At 41.4% G+C, this 18,462-nt stretch overlaps 1 protein-coding gene across 5 annotated transcripts in view; it reads left to right on the forward strand.

The window, feature by feature from the left end:
- Nucleotides 1-18,462, forward strand: part of LOC124615485 (alpha-N-acetylglucosaminidase) — a 372,979-nt gene that overhangs the window by 26,225 nt on the left and 328,292 nt on the right. For all 5 annotated transcript variants that reach the window (XM_047143421.1, XM_047143422.1, XM_047143418.1 and 2 more), the window contains exon 5: nucleotides 16,584-16,745. In XM_047143421.1, coding sequence (XP_046999377.1) covers nucleotides 16,584-16,745 — 162 coding nt within the window. The remainder of the gene's footprint in view (nucleotides 1-16,583; nucleotides 16,746-18,462) is intronic.

Here is an 18,462-nt window from a genome sequence, read left to right on the forward strand (position 1 = left end):
AGATTTGATAGTACTGAGTTAAAATTGCTGGGCTTGATGTTCACTGTGCATCCATAAACCACAATGGATTGTACACAAGCCTTGTAGAATTGCAGTAGACACACTTGGTCTGCCCACTCATCTTATGAATGTGGGTGTCTTGCAATGTTGAATGCTCTGTGTTTCCATTTGCTTTGAAATATCTCAGGTGCGGTAGCCATATAACCATGTAAATGTTTTATCGAAAGCTAGACCCAGGTTCCTCAATGAATTTTCAAAATTTAGAGCTGTGGCCTTTACTCATAGCTCAGGGTGATTGAAAACAACAAAAGAATGGCGAAAGTCAATACATGCTCAGGAGGTTGTTGATGTACATTCACTCATGACGTATGTAATTTCAGAGATCGCACAGCCATACAGTTCACAGGCCCGCTTACAGAGGCCACCTGGGTAAGCCCCCCTGGGGTGCTCTGGTGCTGCCAAAGAAACAATATGATTTAAACGATACCAAATGAGTGCTCGGCTTGTTCTGTAACCTGTATAACTATTGTCCATTCAGTGTGTCAGTGCTTCACACAGCCTGTACTTCATTGTATCTTACATATTTCTCTATGAAGTACTACATTCCATAAACTGTGTTTGTTCTTGCTGTAGCAGTTGTTTGAAACCACAGCTGTTGATCTATTTCATCAACTTGTTAATTGTCAACCGAAGCTGACAAATTATTGTCTGGAGGAGTAGAAATTGACAAAATTCTTCACAAGTAGTGAGCATTTGATGAGACTTTGCACTGTGGATGATACAATGTTAATGTGTACTCCAAACAAAGTTGAATTTAAAGCTTACTATTGGAGGGATCAACCCCTCCTCCCCTTTCTCAGACTGATCAACATGGCCAAAACTGATATATAAAAAATGTTATGCAGCAGGGACTGCAAAGAGAAAGGAGTCCTCCTCAGGAGTCCTATTGGTGGGAATATCTGAGGAGATTATAAGCACCTTTATCTCAAAGAATGCACCTAGTAGATGTTGCCTTAATAGTCAGCAGTACATAATGCCCTCTAAGGTCATTCGCACACAGCTTGGCTAAAATGATGCTATGGTAACTGCTTACAGCTGTAAGGTCCTTGTAGATTTAAGGGTGGGAATTAAAATTTCCTCCATCCAGGAGGGTTTTGACCTGTCTGCCAGATGTAATTGACAAAAGCAACTATGATTTCCTGTGTTTGTGTAGTAAGGTGGTGTGATGTAATGTACCTGGCCACTACCAGATGCTGTGTCTAGGGTCACATTTGCATCCCTGGTCTAGGGGTAGCATCCTTGATTAGTAATCAAAACATCCTCGGTCCTGAGCTCTAAACCTGCCACTGCTTAAATTCTCATTAATAATCAACATCGGCAGCCGAAGACTTCTGGCATAAGAAGTCACCCTAATTCTGCCGATGGCCTTGTCAAAGAGGGCGGAGTAACGGACAGAGATTCAGGGCACCCTCTTGTCCTTGGGGAGGGAAACTGCCCCTAAAGGTGGAAGAATCAATAGTGATCAACGGCATGAGGTTGCAGAAGGCAATGGAAATCACTGCATTAAAGACACAAAGTGTGTATCTACAGGATATGTGGCCTGTAATTGAAAAAGTGTCATGATGATCTCTCCATTGGCAAAAGATTCCAGAATAGTTTCCCATTCAGATCTCAGGTAGGGGACTGCCAAGGGGAAGGTGACCATGAGAAAAAGATTGAATAACCAACGAAAGGATAACATTCTACTAGTTGGGGTGTGGAGTGCCAGAAGCTTGAATGTGGTAGGAAAGATAGGCTCAACCTAGATATAAAAGGGTCTGTGAAGTGAAATGGAGAGAAGATAAGGATTTATGGTCAGATGAGTATAGGGTAAAACCATCAGCAGCAGAAAATGGTGTAATGGTTATAGGATTTGTTATGAATAGGAAGGTAGGGCAGAGAGTGTTTACAGTGAACAGTTCAGTGACAGGGTTGATCTTATCAGAATCGACAGCAAACCAACACCGACAACGAAAGTTCAGGTATACATACCGGCATCGCAAGCTGAAGATGAAGAGATAGAGAAAGTGTATGGGGATATTGAAAGGATAATGCAGAGCATAATGGGTGATGAAAATCTAATAATCATGAGGGACTGGAATGCGGTTGTAAGGCAAGAAGTAGAAGGAAAGGTTACAGGAGAATATGGGCTTGGGACAAGGGATGAGAGAAGATAGAGACTAATTGAGTTCTAGTTTCAGCTAGTAATAGAATCACTAGAGGAGGAGGTATACTTGGAAAAGGCTGGGTGGTGCGCGAATTCAGTTAGGTTACACCATGGTCAGACAGATTTTGAAATCAGATACTGGATTGTAAAGCGACCCAGGAGCAGACATCGACTCAGATCACAGTGTAGTAGTGATGAAGAGTGGGCTGAAGTTTAAGATATTAGTCAGGAAGAATCAGTTTGCAAGGAAATGGGATATAGAAGCACTAAAGAATGATGAGATACGCTTTAAGTTCTCTAATGCTGTAGATACAGCAATAAAGAATAGCTCAGTAGGCAGCACAGTTGAAGAGAAATGGACATTTCTAAAAAGGGTAATCACAGAAGTGGAAAAGAAAAACATAGGTACAAAGAAGGTAACTGCGAAGAAACCGTGGGTAACAGAAGAAATATTTCAGTTGATCGATGAAAGAAATAAGTACAAAAACCTTAAGGGAAATTCAGGAATACAGAAATACAAGTCGCTGAGGAATGAAATAAACAGGAAGTGCACAGAAGCTAAGACGAAATGGCTGCATGAAAAATTTGGAGAAATTGAAAAAGGAATGGTTGTTGGAATAAGTAACATTCTATTAGAATTTATAAAATCATAGGGGGAAGTTGCAACAAAACAACTATTCACATTGATGTGTAGAGTGTATGAGTCTGGCGACATACCATCTGACTTTCGGAAAAGTATCATCCACACAGTTCCGAAAACTGCAAGAGCTGACAGGTGTCAGAATTATTGCACCATCAGCTTAACAGCTCACCCAGCTTAACAGCTCATGCATCCATGTTGCTGATATACAGAAGTATGGAAAAGAAAAGTGAGGATGTGTTACTTGATGATTAGTGTGATTTTAGGTAAGGTAAAGGCCCCAAAGACACAATTTTGATGTTGCAATTGGTAATGGGGGCAAGACTAAAGAAAAATCAAGACATGTTCTTAGCATTTTTCAACCTGGAAAAAGTGTTTGACAATGTAAATTGGTGCAAGATGTTTGGAACTCTGAGAAAAATAAGCGTAAGCTGTAGGAAGAGACGAGTAATAAACAATATGTACAAGGGCTAAGACAGAATAACAAGAGTGAACGACCAAGAATGAAGTGCTCAGATTAGAAAAGGTGTAAGAAGGGGATGTAGTCTTTCGCCCTCAAGGTTGAAAAGATATCAGTGATATGACTCGCTGATTGCATTGCTATCCTCAGTGAAAGTGAAGAAGAATTACATGAATGAAATGAACAGTCTAATGAGTACAGAATATGGATTGAGAGTAAATCGAAGAAAGACAGAAGTAATGAAAAGTAGCAGAAATGAGAACACCGAGAAACTTAACACCAGGATTGGTGGGCACGAAGTAGATAAAATTAAGGAATCCTACTACCTGGGCAGCAAAATAACAAATGATGGATGGAGGAAGATGGACCTAAAAAGTGGACTAGCACTGGCAGAAAGGGCTTTCCGGCCAAGAAAAGTAAGAGAAGTCTACTGGTGTCAAACTTGGGTTCTAATTTGTGAAGAAATGTCTGAGAATATATGTTTGGAGCACAGCATTGTATGGTAGTGAAATATGGACTGTGGGAAAACCAGAACGGAAGAGAATCGAAGCATTTGAGATGTAGCGTCACAGACGAATGTTGAAAATTAGGTGGACTAATCAGGTATGGAATCAAGAGGTTCTCTGCAGAATTGGAGACGAAAGGAATATGTGGAAAACACTGACAAGGAGAAGGGACTATTTGATAGGACATCTGTTAAGACATCAGGGAATGACTTCCATGGTACTAGAGGTAGCTGAAGAGGGCAAAAACTGTAGTGGAAGACAGAGATTGGAATAAATCAAGCAAATAATTGAGGACATACGTTGCAAGTGCTACTCTGAAATGAGGTTGGCACAGGAGAGGAATTCATGGTGTGCCGAATCAAACCAGTCAGAAGACTGATGACTCAAAAAAACTGGCTGAGCACTTGAATGGACATACAGGAACTGTCCACCTTAGGGATGCCCAGTACCCAATTGCTGAATGTGCTGTACAGCTTGACTCAAGGAATGTGAGTGCTTACTATACCGCATGGGCTGTTTTGCTTCCCACCTGATACTAGTTTCCCTGAAGTTTGGAGTTTTTTTATTTTTTCATCTTCATTCTCTCCTACCCCTCCTTCCATTGCCACCCTCATCTCTCTCTCTCTCTCTCTCTCTCTCTCTCTGTGTGTGTGTGTGTGTGTGTGTGTGTGTGTGTGTGTGTGTGTTGCCCTCTCTCCCACCCACCCTGGATTTTCCCGTTGCCTTTTCCTAATTTCACTAATGTTAACCAGTCTATCCGAATATCCTTGCTGAGGAAAGAACTAACAACCCTGAAAACTAGGATACTTTTTAGTGCTTTTATGTGTCTCATCAGCAGTACTAAGAACTTTTCCCCTAAAGGTAATTACTGACCTACCATTCTTTCTTTATTTTTTATAGTTTTTTCAAGAGAATTTTCCTTTCAATACAAATGATTTTAATAATATCACATACTTTAATAGATGTAGTGGTAGATTTTGTATCCAACAATGATTCAGGTTCCCGCTTAGGCAGACATGGACATGTCAGAGGTATTGAGGCTGCAAGAGGCAGCTGTAGGCCACTGTCGTAAGGGCAGCTACTGCCGAGGAATGCGCATCACGTGGTGCCGCTCGGTGGTGACTTGTTTACCTCTGAGCATGTGGTCTGGGCTCGCAGTGGCAGCTCATTCCTTGCTCAACTTTTCAGCTGTTTGTATTGTGCCACTGCACAGCCAAGTTGACTTAGTTTGTTTCCGGTTTCAAGTGGTTACTGATTTGGAACTGTTGTATTGATACGCCAACTTCACTACGTCCCAGATTTATTATTGCTTGTTTCACTTAATGAACTCAGTCTATTGCAGACTTATAGGAACCTTTATTCGTTTAGGAACAAGCAATGAAAGTTTTACTCATGCCACACAGGATAGAAAAGTAGACGTACATTAATCCAGAAACTCTCACATGCTCTACTAAATAATAAGTCTGACTTTTGCCCTTGCTACCCAAAAGGCTATAAAGTTATTTGTAGTTGGTTGGCATTTACAGGGTGTATACGACCCGGGACAACCAGGAGATCCAGGAAAAAACCCGCGAATTTTTTCATCCGGGAGAAAACTGGGAAAAACCCGGGAATGTTTTAGAATTCTGGGAATTTTTCATTGTTTTTGTTTTCAGTTAAATGTTTGTAATTTTGACTGGTAAGAACCGATACTCTAACAAAGGATATTACTGTATCCCACTACTGCGGAGTAATACTGCAGCAATAAAACGTGAACAAGAGAAAAATGAAAATAAAACTTAAACTGCAAAGGAAATGCGCCCTATACAACAAAACACAGTGCTCATACAAGGGTCTGCCAACAGCAAAATATGTCAAAGGCTTTAGAAAGAGTGTGCAATGGTTTGTAACAACAGATTGCTCCGATGAGCGTGACGTCACAACTGTTTACATTAGATTCGTTTTAGCAGTTACAAGCGGGACCATGCACATGTGCAGTTGAGTAGTAGCTTCTCCTGCTTCTGGCTTCGGAAATGTGGCTGTTGGCTGTGTAAGCAGTCGCAGCAAGCAGCTAGATGGTACCGGGAATAATTTTACTGGAGCATCCAAGCTGCCAGATTCATGCATGCGCATTTGGGAGGACGACGGTTCAATCCCGGCCATCCTGATTTAGGTTTTCCGTGATTTCCCTAAATCGCTCCAGGCAAATGCCGGGATGGTTCCTTTCAAAGGGCACGGCGGATTCCCTTCCCCGTCCTTCCCTAATCCGATGAGACAGATGACCTCGCTGTCTGGTTTCCTTCCCCAAAACAACCAATCATGCATGCGCAGCAGGCCCAGACCTAGAGGGGGGGGGGGGCAAATTCATATTCTTTAGGGGGAAAAAAACCTTGTTTCATAAAGCACGTAGTCTATCGATTATTCATATGGCTTGGAAACGCATCCCTGTTCCTTTTTGAACATTTTTGAACACATTCTAAGTTGATTTCTGAATGAATCGTAAGTTGATTTGTGGGTGCGTGCATAGTGTACATGATGTGTCTGTCAGGGGAATCCTCGTCGCATGTAGAGACAAACTTTCCTACAGACAAAAGGGCCTATACAGGCTGAGCGGAGTAAGGCCGAACAGATGAATGCCAACCGCTGTCTGATTGTGTGGTTGATTGGGTTTGCGAATGATGAGCATTGTTATAATTACTAGTGAAATCCATAGATTCAGACTACTGGAGTGGAAATAAACGAATAACAGGTAAGAAAGATTAAGTATAAAAATGGCTCTGAGCACTATGGGACTTAACATCTGAGGTCATCAGTCCCCTAGAACTAAGAACTACTAAAACCTAACTAACCTAAGAACATCACACACGTCCATGCCCGAGGCAGGATTCAAACCTGTGACCGCAGCGGTCGCGCAGTTCCAGACTAAAGCGCCTAGAACCACTCGGCCACTGCTGCGGCGATTACGTGTTACCTTCTCGGTGTATCCAAGAAAATGAAATTTTGACAGAAAATTTTTGGCCAGATCACTATACTAGTAAGGGCCAGTTGTACAGTCCCCAGCTAGCAGCCGCCTTAAGTTCTATTCTGGAAGTAGCACAGAAAACTCGTACGAACACGTAACAACGCCTAAGCAGAGAATAATCGCGGGATAACTAAACTGGTGATTCTGGCAGAGTTAGGGAAGTTAACTGGCAAATAAGCTTTGACATTGACAGGAATAGTTACAGAATTAGTGATAACAAGACTCTTTGTTAGAACGAGGAATAAGAAACGGGGACATCACACAAATTATGGAACAATATGACTATTCCAAGTTTGTATAAAAATTTTGTACTACTACTTTTCAATCTCATGCTTTAGATACTAGAGCGTATGAATGAAGTGTGAAACTATTTCCCAAAGTAAAGCTTTTTCCTTGTAGTAGCCCTAATAGGTATTTGGTATTGGTACTTTGTGAATTATATTCTGTCGTTAAAAAATAACCATTTGTGCCAAAACAGTCTTGTTTATTTGCTGTGTGTTACAATTGTTGCAGTATTAGAAAGGCCTATTTTGTTTTATCTAGCAGAGAGTGACAAAATAGACATAATCAGATTGAGAAACCACACCAGTCGGTCCTATTTGTATTAACAGCTTTTTCAGTATTAGACAATGACATTTTGATTTTTCATGTAGCAAAACGTTTGACGAACTTTGATGAGGTAACAGATTCTTTCACAGAAAGGAAAGCACGCCATGTAAAGCTGTAGCAAGATTAGAGAGAAAAAATTGTAGGGGCTAAGGATTGAAGAAATGTGCATTGTCTTGTTTGTCTCATGTCTTTACTGGTTTTATGAATCCTATGTTTAATTTTATGTCACACAAAGCGGTAAGTTGTTAGGGGGAAAACAACAACAACAACAACAACAACAACAACAACAACAAACAACGAGGGACAGGATGTCAAACCGGCCGACTGTAAGCATGAGAGGCACCATAGGACATTTTAATTTCCGCTGTCCTAAATATGGTTTGATGGCATCCATTACAAAATATACACGTTTCAATTCCACAGAGTGAAATACAGTGACGTGCGATAGGAGAATGCTGTGTGAAGAAGTGAGGCACTGCACTTTGGCACACTTACGACCAAATAACTTGTCTTACATTTCCTCAAACACATATGTTTTATGCGTTATACTCTTCAGAAAGATGTGCACTACAAAATGAATATATTTTTGTAAATTCGATTTTTTTGTAATTTTTGATGTCCTCTCTCAAACGCTCAAGGGAGTGGCGGGGTATTGGCCCGGTTCGGAAGTATCATAAATCTGGGGCTGATGCGCAGAGCAGTCTGAGTTATAGTGGGGATGTGAGTAGTCTCCACGTGACCCGTGTTTACAATTAGTGATTTTGCTGTTTCCTCTTCTTTTACTGCTCTCACGTCAAATGAAAACAAAACAGATTTCTGTGGCAGAGTTCTGTCATGTAAAATACATCTACATAATTACGGAAGGCTAAAATGTGTTGTTAGTTGCAGATTTTATTTTGTTTCCACCTTTCTGACAGTCAAGCATAAGTTGCCTTCCAGAACAATGAAGCTATTTTTGTTGGTTTGCTAAAGAAATTTTCTACTATTAATCTTTTCCACTGAGACAGATAATGTATTTGAAACGAAGTGTTTAATTCAGCACATTGTTCGCTGCATTTCAAGTGCATGTTTTCAACTTCTAGCACATATGGCATTATGCCATAATAAAGAACCAAACATGAGATAACATAGTACTGGTACTACAAGAAAATTTACATCCCGAAAACTACACTGAAAAGCTTAATATCAGGTCGTGGCGTACTTCACTGGAAATCTGGACATACGAATGTGCACTTTAAATGTGCACATTTTAGTATGGGTCACGAAATTCCGATGCTGTTGGAGTATCCTCTGATGTCTTGTTTCTTTTACGACATAATATAAGATCTTTTAATGTTTTACATGTACGAACATACTGGCTCCCTATGACATTGTAACTGTGCAAATGCGGTGACGCCTGCAGAAATGAACCTATTTCTAATAGGTCGCGGGAAAATATTCCGAGTGGTTGCGAGAATGTACAATGAATTTCTTAAATCACAGAGTGTTTGAATTTCTTAAATCACAGAGCATTTGACTCATTTAAAAATCAACTCTTTGATGATGAGCCATTTAGATGAATTTTGAGCCCAGAAGATCAGACATTTATGTCGTTATTAAAAATTTTAATGGCACATTTGTGTGATATATCTTACATTGTAATACGTGCATAAAAGACCAACATTATATGTGAAAGCTTAGCTTCTCTTGCAGCGTATTAATTTTATAGACCAAAATTATATGTGAAAGCTTTGCTTTTCGTGTAGCAACACTATGTATTTTAATTTAAACTATGGGAGCCTTTATATTTTATGAAGTAACAGCTTTTTCATGAGATGAGAAAACATTTTATTTTCCAAGCACAGATAAAAAACTAACAAGAATAAACAACTTGTAACCAAGCTGACTACGGCAAAGATAAATATCTATCAGCTGCAGCTTTCAGCCGCTGTTTTTGGCGCAGTGGATAAATGACGTCGCCACATCAGCCCCCCTCCTTTTGAAACCGGGTGCACCAGTTATGTGGGGAAACTTGCACTTGATTTTTCTACCAGCTCTCGTGAAAACATCTGGTGCAGGCAATGGCTGCTCCTGTTCTGCACTTGCTGCTTCATTGTCCTCTTCTGAAACCGAGGGCTCGGCGAGACTATCTGCTGTTTCTTTGGCCTCCACGTTTGAGGGTGATTTTGCAGACCGAGGAAGGAGTGTACCCTCTTCGGTGTAAGCAGGTTTCAGCCGCTCATTTGAGACTGTCTCTTCTTTACCATCCTTACTGATTTTGAAGCTGTGGCTTCCTCTTGTGATTACGCGGTGGGCGCACTGTATCATCCCTAAGCCACACGTGGGATGTTGCTTGCAGTTCTTTATGTACAAACACTATCCAGTCTCCATGTCTGACAGGGTTAGTGGGTTTGATGTTTCTCATTCTAACGCTGAGTTGTCTTGCGAATTGCATGCATAGCTCAGGGGCGAACGGCTGTGTAGATGCTGGAATGATAAATTCTCCAGGAACCCTCAATGGCTCGCCATAAACCAATTCTGCAGAAGAGCATTGTAAGTCCTCCTTCACGGCCGTTCTCAATCCGAGTAGGACCAGCGGTAGTGCTTCAGGCCATGAAGTGGAACTACACATTAATGCAGCTTTGAGCGTGCGGTGTAGTCGTTCCACCATTCCATTACTAGATGGATGATAGCTTGTGGTGCGTAGGTGGTTGCACCCGCACAGTAGTAAAAGTTCATTGAAAAGTTGGTTTTCAAACTGCCTTCCGCGATCTGTTGTTATGTTTTGCGGAACGCCAAACCTGGAGAACCATGAATGCAACAGTGCTTTTGCAACTGACTCCGCAGAAATGTCTTCTATTACAACTACTTCTGGCCACCTGGTAAAAAGATCAATGATTGTGAGCAAATAGCATTGTTCTGAAGAGCATGATAGCGGGTCCACAATGTCCACATGTATATGTGAAAATCTTGCAGATGGCGTCGGGAAGTCAGCAATAGGTGCAAAGACATGTCTGCTGATTTTATTACGCTGACACTGTCTGCTGATTTTATTACGCTGACACGTTAGGCATGCACGGGCCCATGCACGACAATCTTTTTGTATTCCAGGCCACACTGCTTTGGAGGAAACTAACTTGGCTGTAGCTCGTACTCCTGGATGTGATAGGTTATGTAGCACACTATAAATCTCACGATGATATTGTTCTGGTATGTAAGGTCGCTCCTTTCCTTTTGCTACATCACACCAAATTCCGTCTTGAACATTCGTGACAGACACACTTCTGAGCTGCAACGCAGTTCTCTGTTCCTCTATTAGACAGCACAAGAAAGGATCTTCTCATTGTTTAGACTCTAACTCGGTCCAACGAATTGAATTTAAACTGGCACAATTCCTAGACAGCCAATCTGCGACCAGGTTGTCTTTTCCTGAAATGTGACGCACGTCAGTTGTGAACTGTGCAATGTACTCGACTTGCCTGCACTGCCGTGGTGAATTGAGCTCTGTGTCTCGTTGAAATATAGCTACTAACGGCTTGTGATCAGTAAAAATTGCAAAGTGCCTCCCTTCGACAGATGTGTGAAAATGCTTTATGGCTAAGTAAATAGCAAGCAACTCACGGTCAATAGCACTCTATTTTTGCTGCTGTCGAGTCAGGTTTTTAGAGAAAAATGCGAGCGGCTGCCATCTGCCATCAACTTCTTGCAGTAGCGCTGCACCCACTGCTGCTTGGCTCGCATCAACCATGAGCGCTAAAGGAGCACTCAATCTTGGATGTCCCAGTAGTGTTGCCCGAGAAAGACATTTCTTTAAGTCATGGAAAGTTGCTTCAGCATCTGGACTCCATGGAATTTTACGATTTCCTGTTGTATTTTTACCTGCAAGTAACGTTGTGAGTGACTCTTGGGCGGCAGCTAATTTAGGTAAGTGACGTTTGTAATATTTGGGCATGCCTAAAAATCTGCGAAGTCCTTTGTAAGTTGTGGGAAGGGGCATCTGTTGTACTGCTTCAACCCGCTCAGGCAAAGGTGACAGGCCTGCTGCTGAAACCAAATATCCCAGGAACTTAACCTCGCGTTTTCCGAACGTGCACTTTGTTTCGTTAATAATTATGCCATACTCTGTCAGACGGCGGAAAAGCTGCCGCAGATGTTTGACATGCTGATATACAGAACCAGAGAATACTAAAATGTCGTCCATATAACAAAATACGAATGGTAATTCTTGAAGCACCTCATGCATGAATCTTTGCCATGTTTGGACAGCGTTTCTGAGGCCAAATGGCATAAAATTGTACTCAAACAAACCAAATGGTGTGATAACTGCTGTTTTTTTAATGTCAGATGGAGCCATGGGAATCTGGGAAAATGCTTTGGCGCAATCAATCACACTAAATATTTTGGCATTGCTAATCGTTCTGTTAAAATCAGTCACATTGGGTACTGGGTAGCGGTCGGGAATTGTGCGGGCATTGAGCACCCTGTAGTCTCCACATACTCTCCATGAATTGTCTTTTTTATGGACCATGTGAATTGGAGATGCCCATGAACTATCAGACCTACTTACAATATCTGTTTTTAGAAGTCTGTCGAACTCAGCTCGCACCGCGAGCAGCTTCTCTGGAGGCAGACGCCGCGGGCGGAAGGCAACGGGTTGACCTTGTGTCGTGTTGATGTGGTGTTGAGTATTGTGTCTGCATTTCCTGGTTGCATTGACGGGTTCGGTAAGTGCTGGAAAGTCTTGAAGCAGTTTACGAAAAAGTGATTCCTCCGACAGTGCTCTGATATTGCCTACAGTATACGAATCGTTACGACTATCGGCACATGTGTGTGCCCCGCTTAGTTGCGGGTACGAAATCCTATCACAATATCCCGACGCGAATGACGCGGTAGAGGAGCCGGAAATCTTCGTGTGGAAGGACACGGGCACATCGCACTGCACTTGAACCGACGCGGAAGACGCAGTAGGCAATATCCCTTCTGTGGGAACTGTCACCAAACGACGGTTAACCAGGTCGGGCATAAGTCGGTAGTTCCGTAAAAAGTCCGCTCCAATTATAGGACTCGGCACATCAGCAACCACAAAAGTCCATTTTGGATGAAAGTTGGAATTCAGATGTAATGCCAACTGTTTCTCACGATAGGTAGATATTCTGGAATTGTTTGCCGCAGTCAGCACATGTTGCGTTGTTGTCGTGCGTATATCACCTCTCTTTCTTGGATAAACACTGACTTCTGAACCTGTGTCAATCAGAAACTTCTCACCTGAAGAGAGGTCCAACACGAACAATCGGTGTGATTGGTTGACTGCAGATACTGTGGCGTTTTCACCTCTTTGAATCACGCTATGACTCGGGCGCCTATGTTGTTGTTGACAAACGCTAGCGCCCTTTAACGCCCGCCTTTTACGTCTGGGTAGCTGCAGGTTTGAATACATTGACGGGCAGTGTTACCGAAGCGTCTATGGTACCAGCACCATTGATCTGTCAAATCCTGTTGGATAGCATTTCTTCATCTTTTCCAACTGCGACTTCGTAGCTGTTGGTGATGTGAAGTTACTTGCACGTTGAGTTTTGCCACTTGTGCTGCCAGTTGCTGTATGGCGGGTTCGGTCGATGAGCACTGCTGTTGGGAAGTATTATTGCATGTTCCTGGCTCACTGACGTCAGATTCCATCACACTACACGTTCTTGGGCCTCTATCCTGGCTATAGTTGAATTCGGAACACGCAGAAACTTCGGTTAAGGTGTTTGCGATGGTGTCTGCCTTTTTTGCTAAGACTTGCAATGGTAAGTCTGTTTCTGCTGCAATGACGGCTCGGATGTTGGCAGGAAGTTTATGAAGCCATATTAGACGTAAAGACTCTTCAGGTAGGAGTTCCGGGCCGGCTAATGTACGTAAGGCTTTGAGTACTTGTGACGGAGTCTTGTTGCCCAAATCTTCGTATGCGAAAATTTTTTGTTGTCGCAAATCTGATGACAACATATAATGCTGTATGAGAGCTTCCTTTAGCACAAAGTAATTTTGTTGCGACAAGGCTTCTTCTACTTGCTCTATCACTTCTAAATTTAGATGTGAGACCACTATATTAAATTTGTCAATGTTGTTGGACACCCCACGCTGCCGAAATATGCATTCAGCCTGCATAAACCAAAGCTGGGGGCGCACCGGCCAGAACGCGGAAAGCTTAACATTTCCGTGTCGCGCGTAGGTACTCCCATCTTTTGCGTTAACATCTGTCGTTCCGTTTTGTGGCGAATCAAAGGGCGTGCACCGCGATCCTTTGTCGAACAGACTGTAGTCTTCAATCTTGATTCCACTGCCCCATGCTTTTGTCTCTGAATTCATTATTCTCGTTGGTATATATATTTTCTTTATGCTTCTGCTACGATTTTTCGGGGTCATCGCTATGGGAACCTTTATATTTTATGAAGTAACAGCTTTTTCATGAAATGAGAAAACATTTTATTTTCCAAGCACAGATCAAAAACTAACAAGAATAAACAACTCGTAACCAAGCCGACTACGGCAAAGATAAATATCTATCAGCTGCAGCTTTCACCAACTGTTTTTGGCGCTGTGGATAAATGACGTCGCCAAAAAACCATTAGCACTTTCTGTTTGTGTGTTCGTGCTTCTTAACAGTGATGTTGCTATTGGCTGACTACATCACGTGTCCTCAGCTCTGAATACCCGTTGTCATCGGCTGGCGAAATCACATGACATGAGCTATGCCTGGCTTACAAAAGCGCAGCGCAATCTCGATTCCAGTGCTTCGGAAAGTAACATGCAGTGTTTGGTGGAATTCGAATTTATACTTTCGTAATACGAAAATATGCAGAGTATATGTTGCTGCTCATCAAAGATCTTTCCAAAACGTGTTGTTTTCCCTGTGTTTCGTTTTCTAAAGCACCAGGAAATTCTATGCCTGTGTATAACCATTCAAAGGACTGATAAGTTATACAGTTCCGAGAGAAAATATACTGTCAGTTAAAAGGGAAAAAGTATGTTTTCACCCGGGAGAAAGTGTATTTTTAACTGGGAAATCCGGGAATTTTTTTCCATGTCTGCTTATACTCCCTGCATTTTAAACATAGCAGAGTGACACTCATCACTCCACAAGGGCTCATGCAGTCTTATTAGGTGGCCTGATGATGGAGTGTTAGCAGCTGATTGGGTCCTATTCATCCACATTGTGAGATTACTGAAAAAAACATTTGCTTTGTGGTGTCCAGTTAAGTTTGCTGACCAGACACCTCTGCAACTTTCTCTTTTTGGCACTGCTTGATCCATTAAGTGTACCCAGGCTGGAAAGTGACCACTGGAACGTAGACCATTGACCACCTCTCACTAATCAGTATCTATGAGGACAGGAGGGCATATCTTTGGAGACATGACGCTTTTTCTTTCTATGAGGTGTCCAACAGCATTAATCCCAAGCATCTGTTGGTGAAACTCTTCTGCAAATTGTGTTTGGTAAAGCCTCCACAGCTGAGAAATGGCACGGAAGGGAGGGAGGGGGAGGGGAGGGGGAGCTGTGTGATAAAATTGCAAAGAATACCATGTCCAGTGTGTCTCTATGGGCAAGTAAAGGAATTGTATTATAGCCACATTTGATATGTGCACTGGAGGTGCAGCTGCTGGCAAATTGGTTGTGAGATGAGGTGTGGTAACCATCACTTACGGAGATGGCACTGCCACTCATAACATTCACCCCACAGAAATAACATTTTATTAGTGGCTGGGCACTCAGGTAATACAATCCTTAAAACTATCTGAGGCATAAAGCTCTACCCTATGTCTCCAAACTTCCACACATATCCAAGAGATGAACATTCTACTGCAGGAGCTGGAGCGGTGTTAGCGGTTGGCTTTTCTCTGTCTGTTCACTTTTCTGACCTATTGTAGAGCCTTATAAGTTTGAGTGATAAGTAGATGGACTATTCAATACTCTTAGGCTAAATCATCCTCCATAGGCTGTGTAAGCAGATTGTCATCAAACCTTTCTCACAGTGCCAGTGTAATGTGATATGATAATACTGAAGTTTTCAGTTTTAATTTATTGTTTTTCACTTTTTGGTTGTATTTAGTGGGAGATTACGAGCTATTTTTCTTGTATCAGACAGTCTGTAGGATAGTATATGAAGTTTCACAACTTTTTCATTGATGCAGTGGGTGGCTGTTTGGATATGCAAGCCATCAGAGATGTTGTAGCTTTGTAAATACACATACAGTTGCACATAAATTACATATATTAGTACAAGTTGTAATACGTGTTTTCGGGGAAATATTACTCAAAATCTTGAGTGCCTTTGTAAACTTGAGTGACCTCAGAAAGTTAAATTTGATATAGAGTTTTCACAGTGAACTTCATTGCTGGTGATTTCCTATACTTTTAAGTGTTTGTTTTTCACATTTTTAATCATCTGTAATATGCGTCATCAACTTCACATCGTGCATCAAGGACAGTGATGTACTGCAATTGTTAAATGTCATTTATTTTGTCATGAGTCAAGTATAATATATGTTGTGATTCATTCTGTTAGATGCACACTAATAGTATGTAGTAATGTGTGGCAGGGCAGCTTCGGATTGGGTCAATGACTGCTTTGAACTTCATATATAGCATTACATTTTAATAGTAACAGTTGGAGCACAATTAATCACGTGCAAAGAAATTGAATCTGTTGGTCTCGAGTCTGTTTTAGCTGCCCCTGCTTTCTCTCCTCCCCTTCACTTTTTGCCTGTTCCGTCTCAGTGCATACAAATAGGAAAGAAAGCTAGTTAAATGCACGTTATTATTATAGCTTGAATTAAATTGTTTCCAGATATACACTGATTGTGCACAAGGAAATTGATGTTAGTTTTAAAGTAACTTTTCATTTTCCGACAAATATACCAGTTTCTTCATATGTCATACTTTCTCTCTGCTATTAATCTTTTAATAAATGCTGACAATATTATGGATGCTAAAGTCTTTTATATGGTGAGCAGCAGTCTATGCTTTTCGTAATATTGTCATTATTCCATCATGGATTTTTGACTGTAATAAATACTTTCTTGATGTCTCTTCATGAAACCATCTTCTTGTCTGTAACCTTAATTTTTTTACTCATCATTTCAATCATATAGTTATATGAGTCATTTGAATATGTAACTGGACTGATATAATCCCAATGTAGGAATCGTATGGGGAACATACGTGGCTGGGCAGGTCCTTTGTCAGACACGTGGCACAATCAGCAAGCAGTTCTTCAGCGCAGGATCCTGGACCGCATGCGAGAACTGGGAATTATTCCTGTCTTACCAGCATTTGCAGGACATGTTCCCAGAGCTTTCGAACGGTGAGAACTGAATATTATAATTTATTTAACCCTTGTTGTTTAGATATTTTTAATCAAGTGAACACATATTACAACTTGTGTATATCTTTTGTACATTGTGTTAATCTAATTTTAACATAATGTATTGTGATTTAAAATTGAATTTCTGTTTGTGGTCTAATTTGTTTTGGTCAACGGAATTTTAAAATTAGTGTTATCAACAGCTGTAGCATTGAATATTTATTTTTATTTTTGTATTTATGTGTTTGTGACTTATACAAGGAATTGTTACAAACAGTTTGAATCGTGGAAACTAATATTTTTCATTTTCACTTGATAAGCTTCACTTCAAAAGATATTGTGAATTTATGAATCTGCTTAATATTTACCTGTAATGTCTTTAAAGCTTAGATATACTCTGTGGTTCAAGGGCTCCGAGCTACTCATTTTATGTAGCTCTTTTCCTGCTCATTTTAAGTGAAAATTAAGTTTCTCGAGACAGTACTTTGAATTAAGTTTTTTTCTCCATGCTCATGGCTGAAAAACAGTCTTTGTCAAATGTTTCATATAAAAAGTTTGCTCTTCTTTTTTGTTTCCTATTTTTTATCTTTTATTTCCTTTGTTATTTCCTTTTTTTGTATTCAGAGCAGAAACATTCCCAGAACACTGTTGTTTACCTTTCCACCAAAGCCCTTAGCATCACAAAAATTTTAGTCGTATCCAGAGGTCTCACCTTAAGCCCTGCACACAAATTTAACCATGGTGAACTTGTGAAAGACCTACTCTCCTGCTCCTGATCCCTGCAATGGAAACACTTCCTTGCCACCAACCTCTCCAGTGAAAGCCAACCTAATCCCAACAGTTAACCCTGCCTCTCCCAGTTTATACCACCATCTAACCGTGATCCTCTCGCCCTCCCACATAACCATCACCTGACCTCCTTCCAGGAATTCCTTACCTCCAACTTGACCTCACCATCCTCTCCTAGATCCCTTCATAAGAACACCAACCTTCCAGCAGAAGAGAGAACAGCCATACACAACCTCAAAAAATCCTGACCTAATCATCCTACCTGCAGACAATGGTTTCACCATTGTTGTTGTGAAACACAGTGACTACCTGGTGAAAGGCCTTTTCCATTTATCTGACTGCTCCATCTATAAACTCTGACAGAATGATCCCATTCCAGAAGTCCAGCATGACCACCAGTCCATGCTTAAAGCCTTATGCTCTTCCCAGAGCCTCTCCCCAGAATCCATTTCCCACCTCACCCTATCCACTTTCTATATATTCCCCAAACTCCACAGAGCCAACAATCCTGGATGCCCCACTGTAGCTGGTTGTTGTGCCTCCACTGAAAGAATTTCGACAGTCATTGACTCCCATTTCCAACCAACTGCTAGTAATCTAGCCTCTAACTTCAAAGTTACCAACCACTTTCTTCACCAACTCTCCACCTGATATTACCACCCCTCTATCTCCTGGAACCCTAATAGTCACTGCTGACACCACTTCCCATACACCAAAATACCTCTTGTTGTCAGTAAGCACTGTTGTTGTTGTTATGGTCTTCAGTCCTGAGACTGGTTTGATGCAGCTCTCCATGCTACCCTATCCTGTGCAAGTTTCTTCATCTCCCAGTACCTACTGCAACCTACATCCTTCTGAATCTGCTTAATGTATTCATCTCTTGGTCTCCCTCTACGATTTTTACCCTCCATGCTCCCCTCCAATGCTA

The sequence above is a fragment of the Schistocerca americana genome, chromosome 5, assembly GCF_021461395.2.
Source record: "Schistocerca americana isolate TAMUIC-IGC-003095 chromosome 5, iqSchAmer2.1, whole genome shotgun sequence".
In the NCBI taxonomy this organism is placed as follows: domain Eukaryota; kingdom Metazoa; phylum Arthropoda; class Insecta; order Orthoptera; family Acrididae; genus Schistocerca; species Schistocerca americana.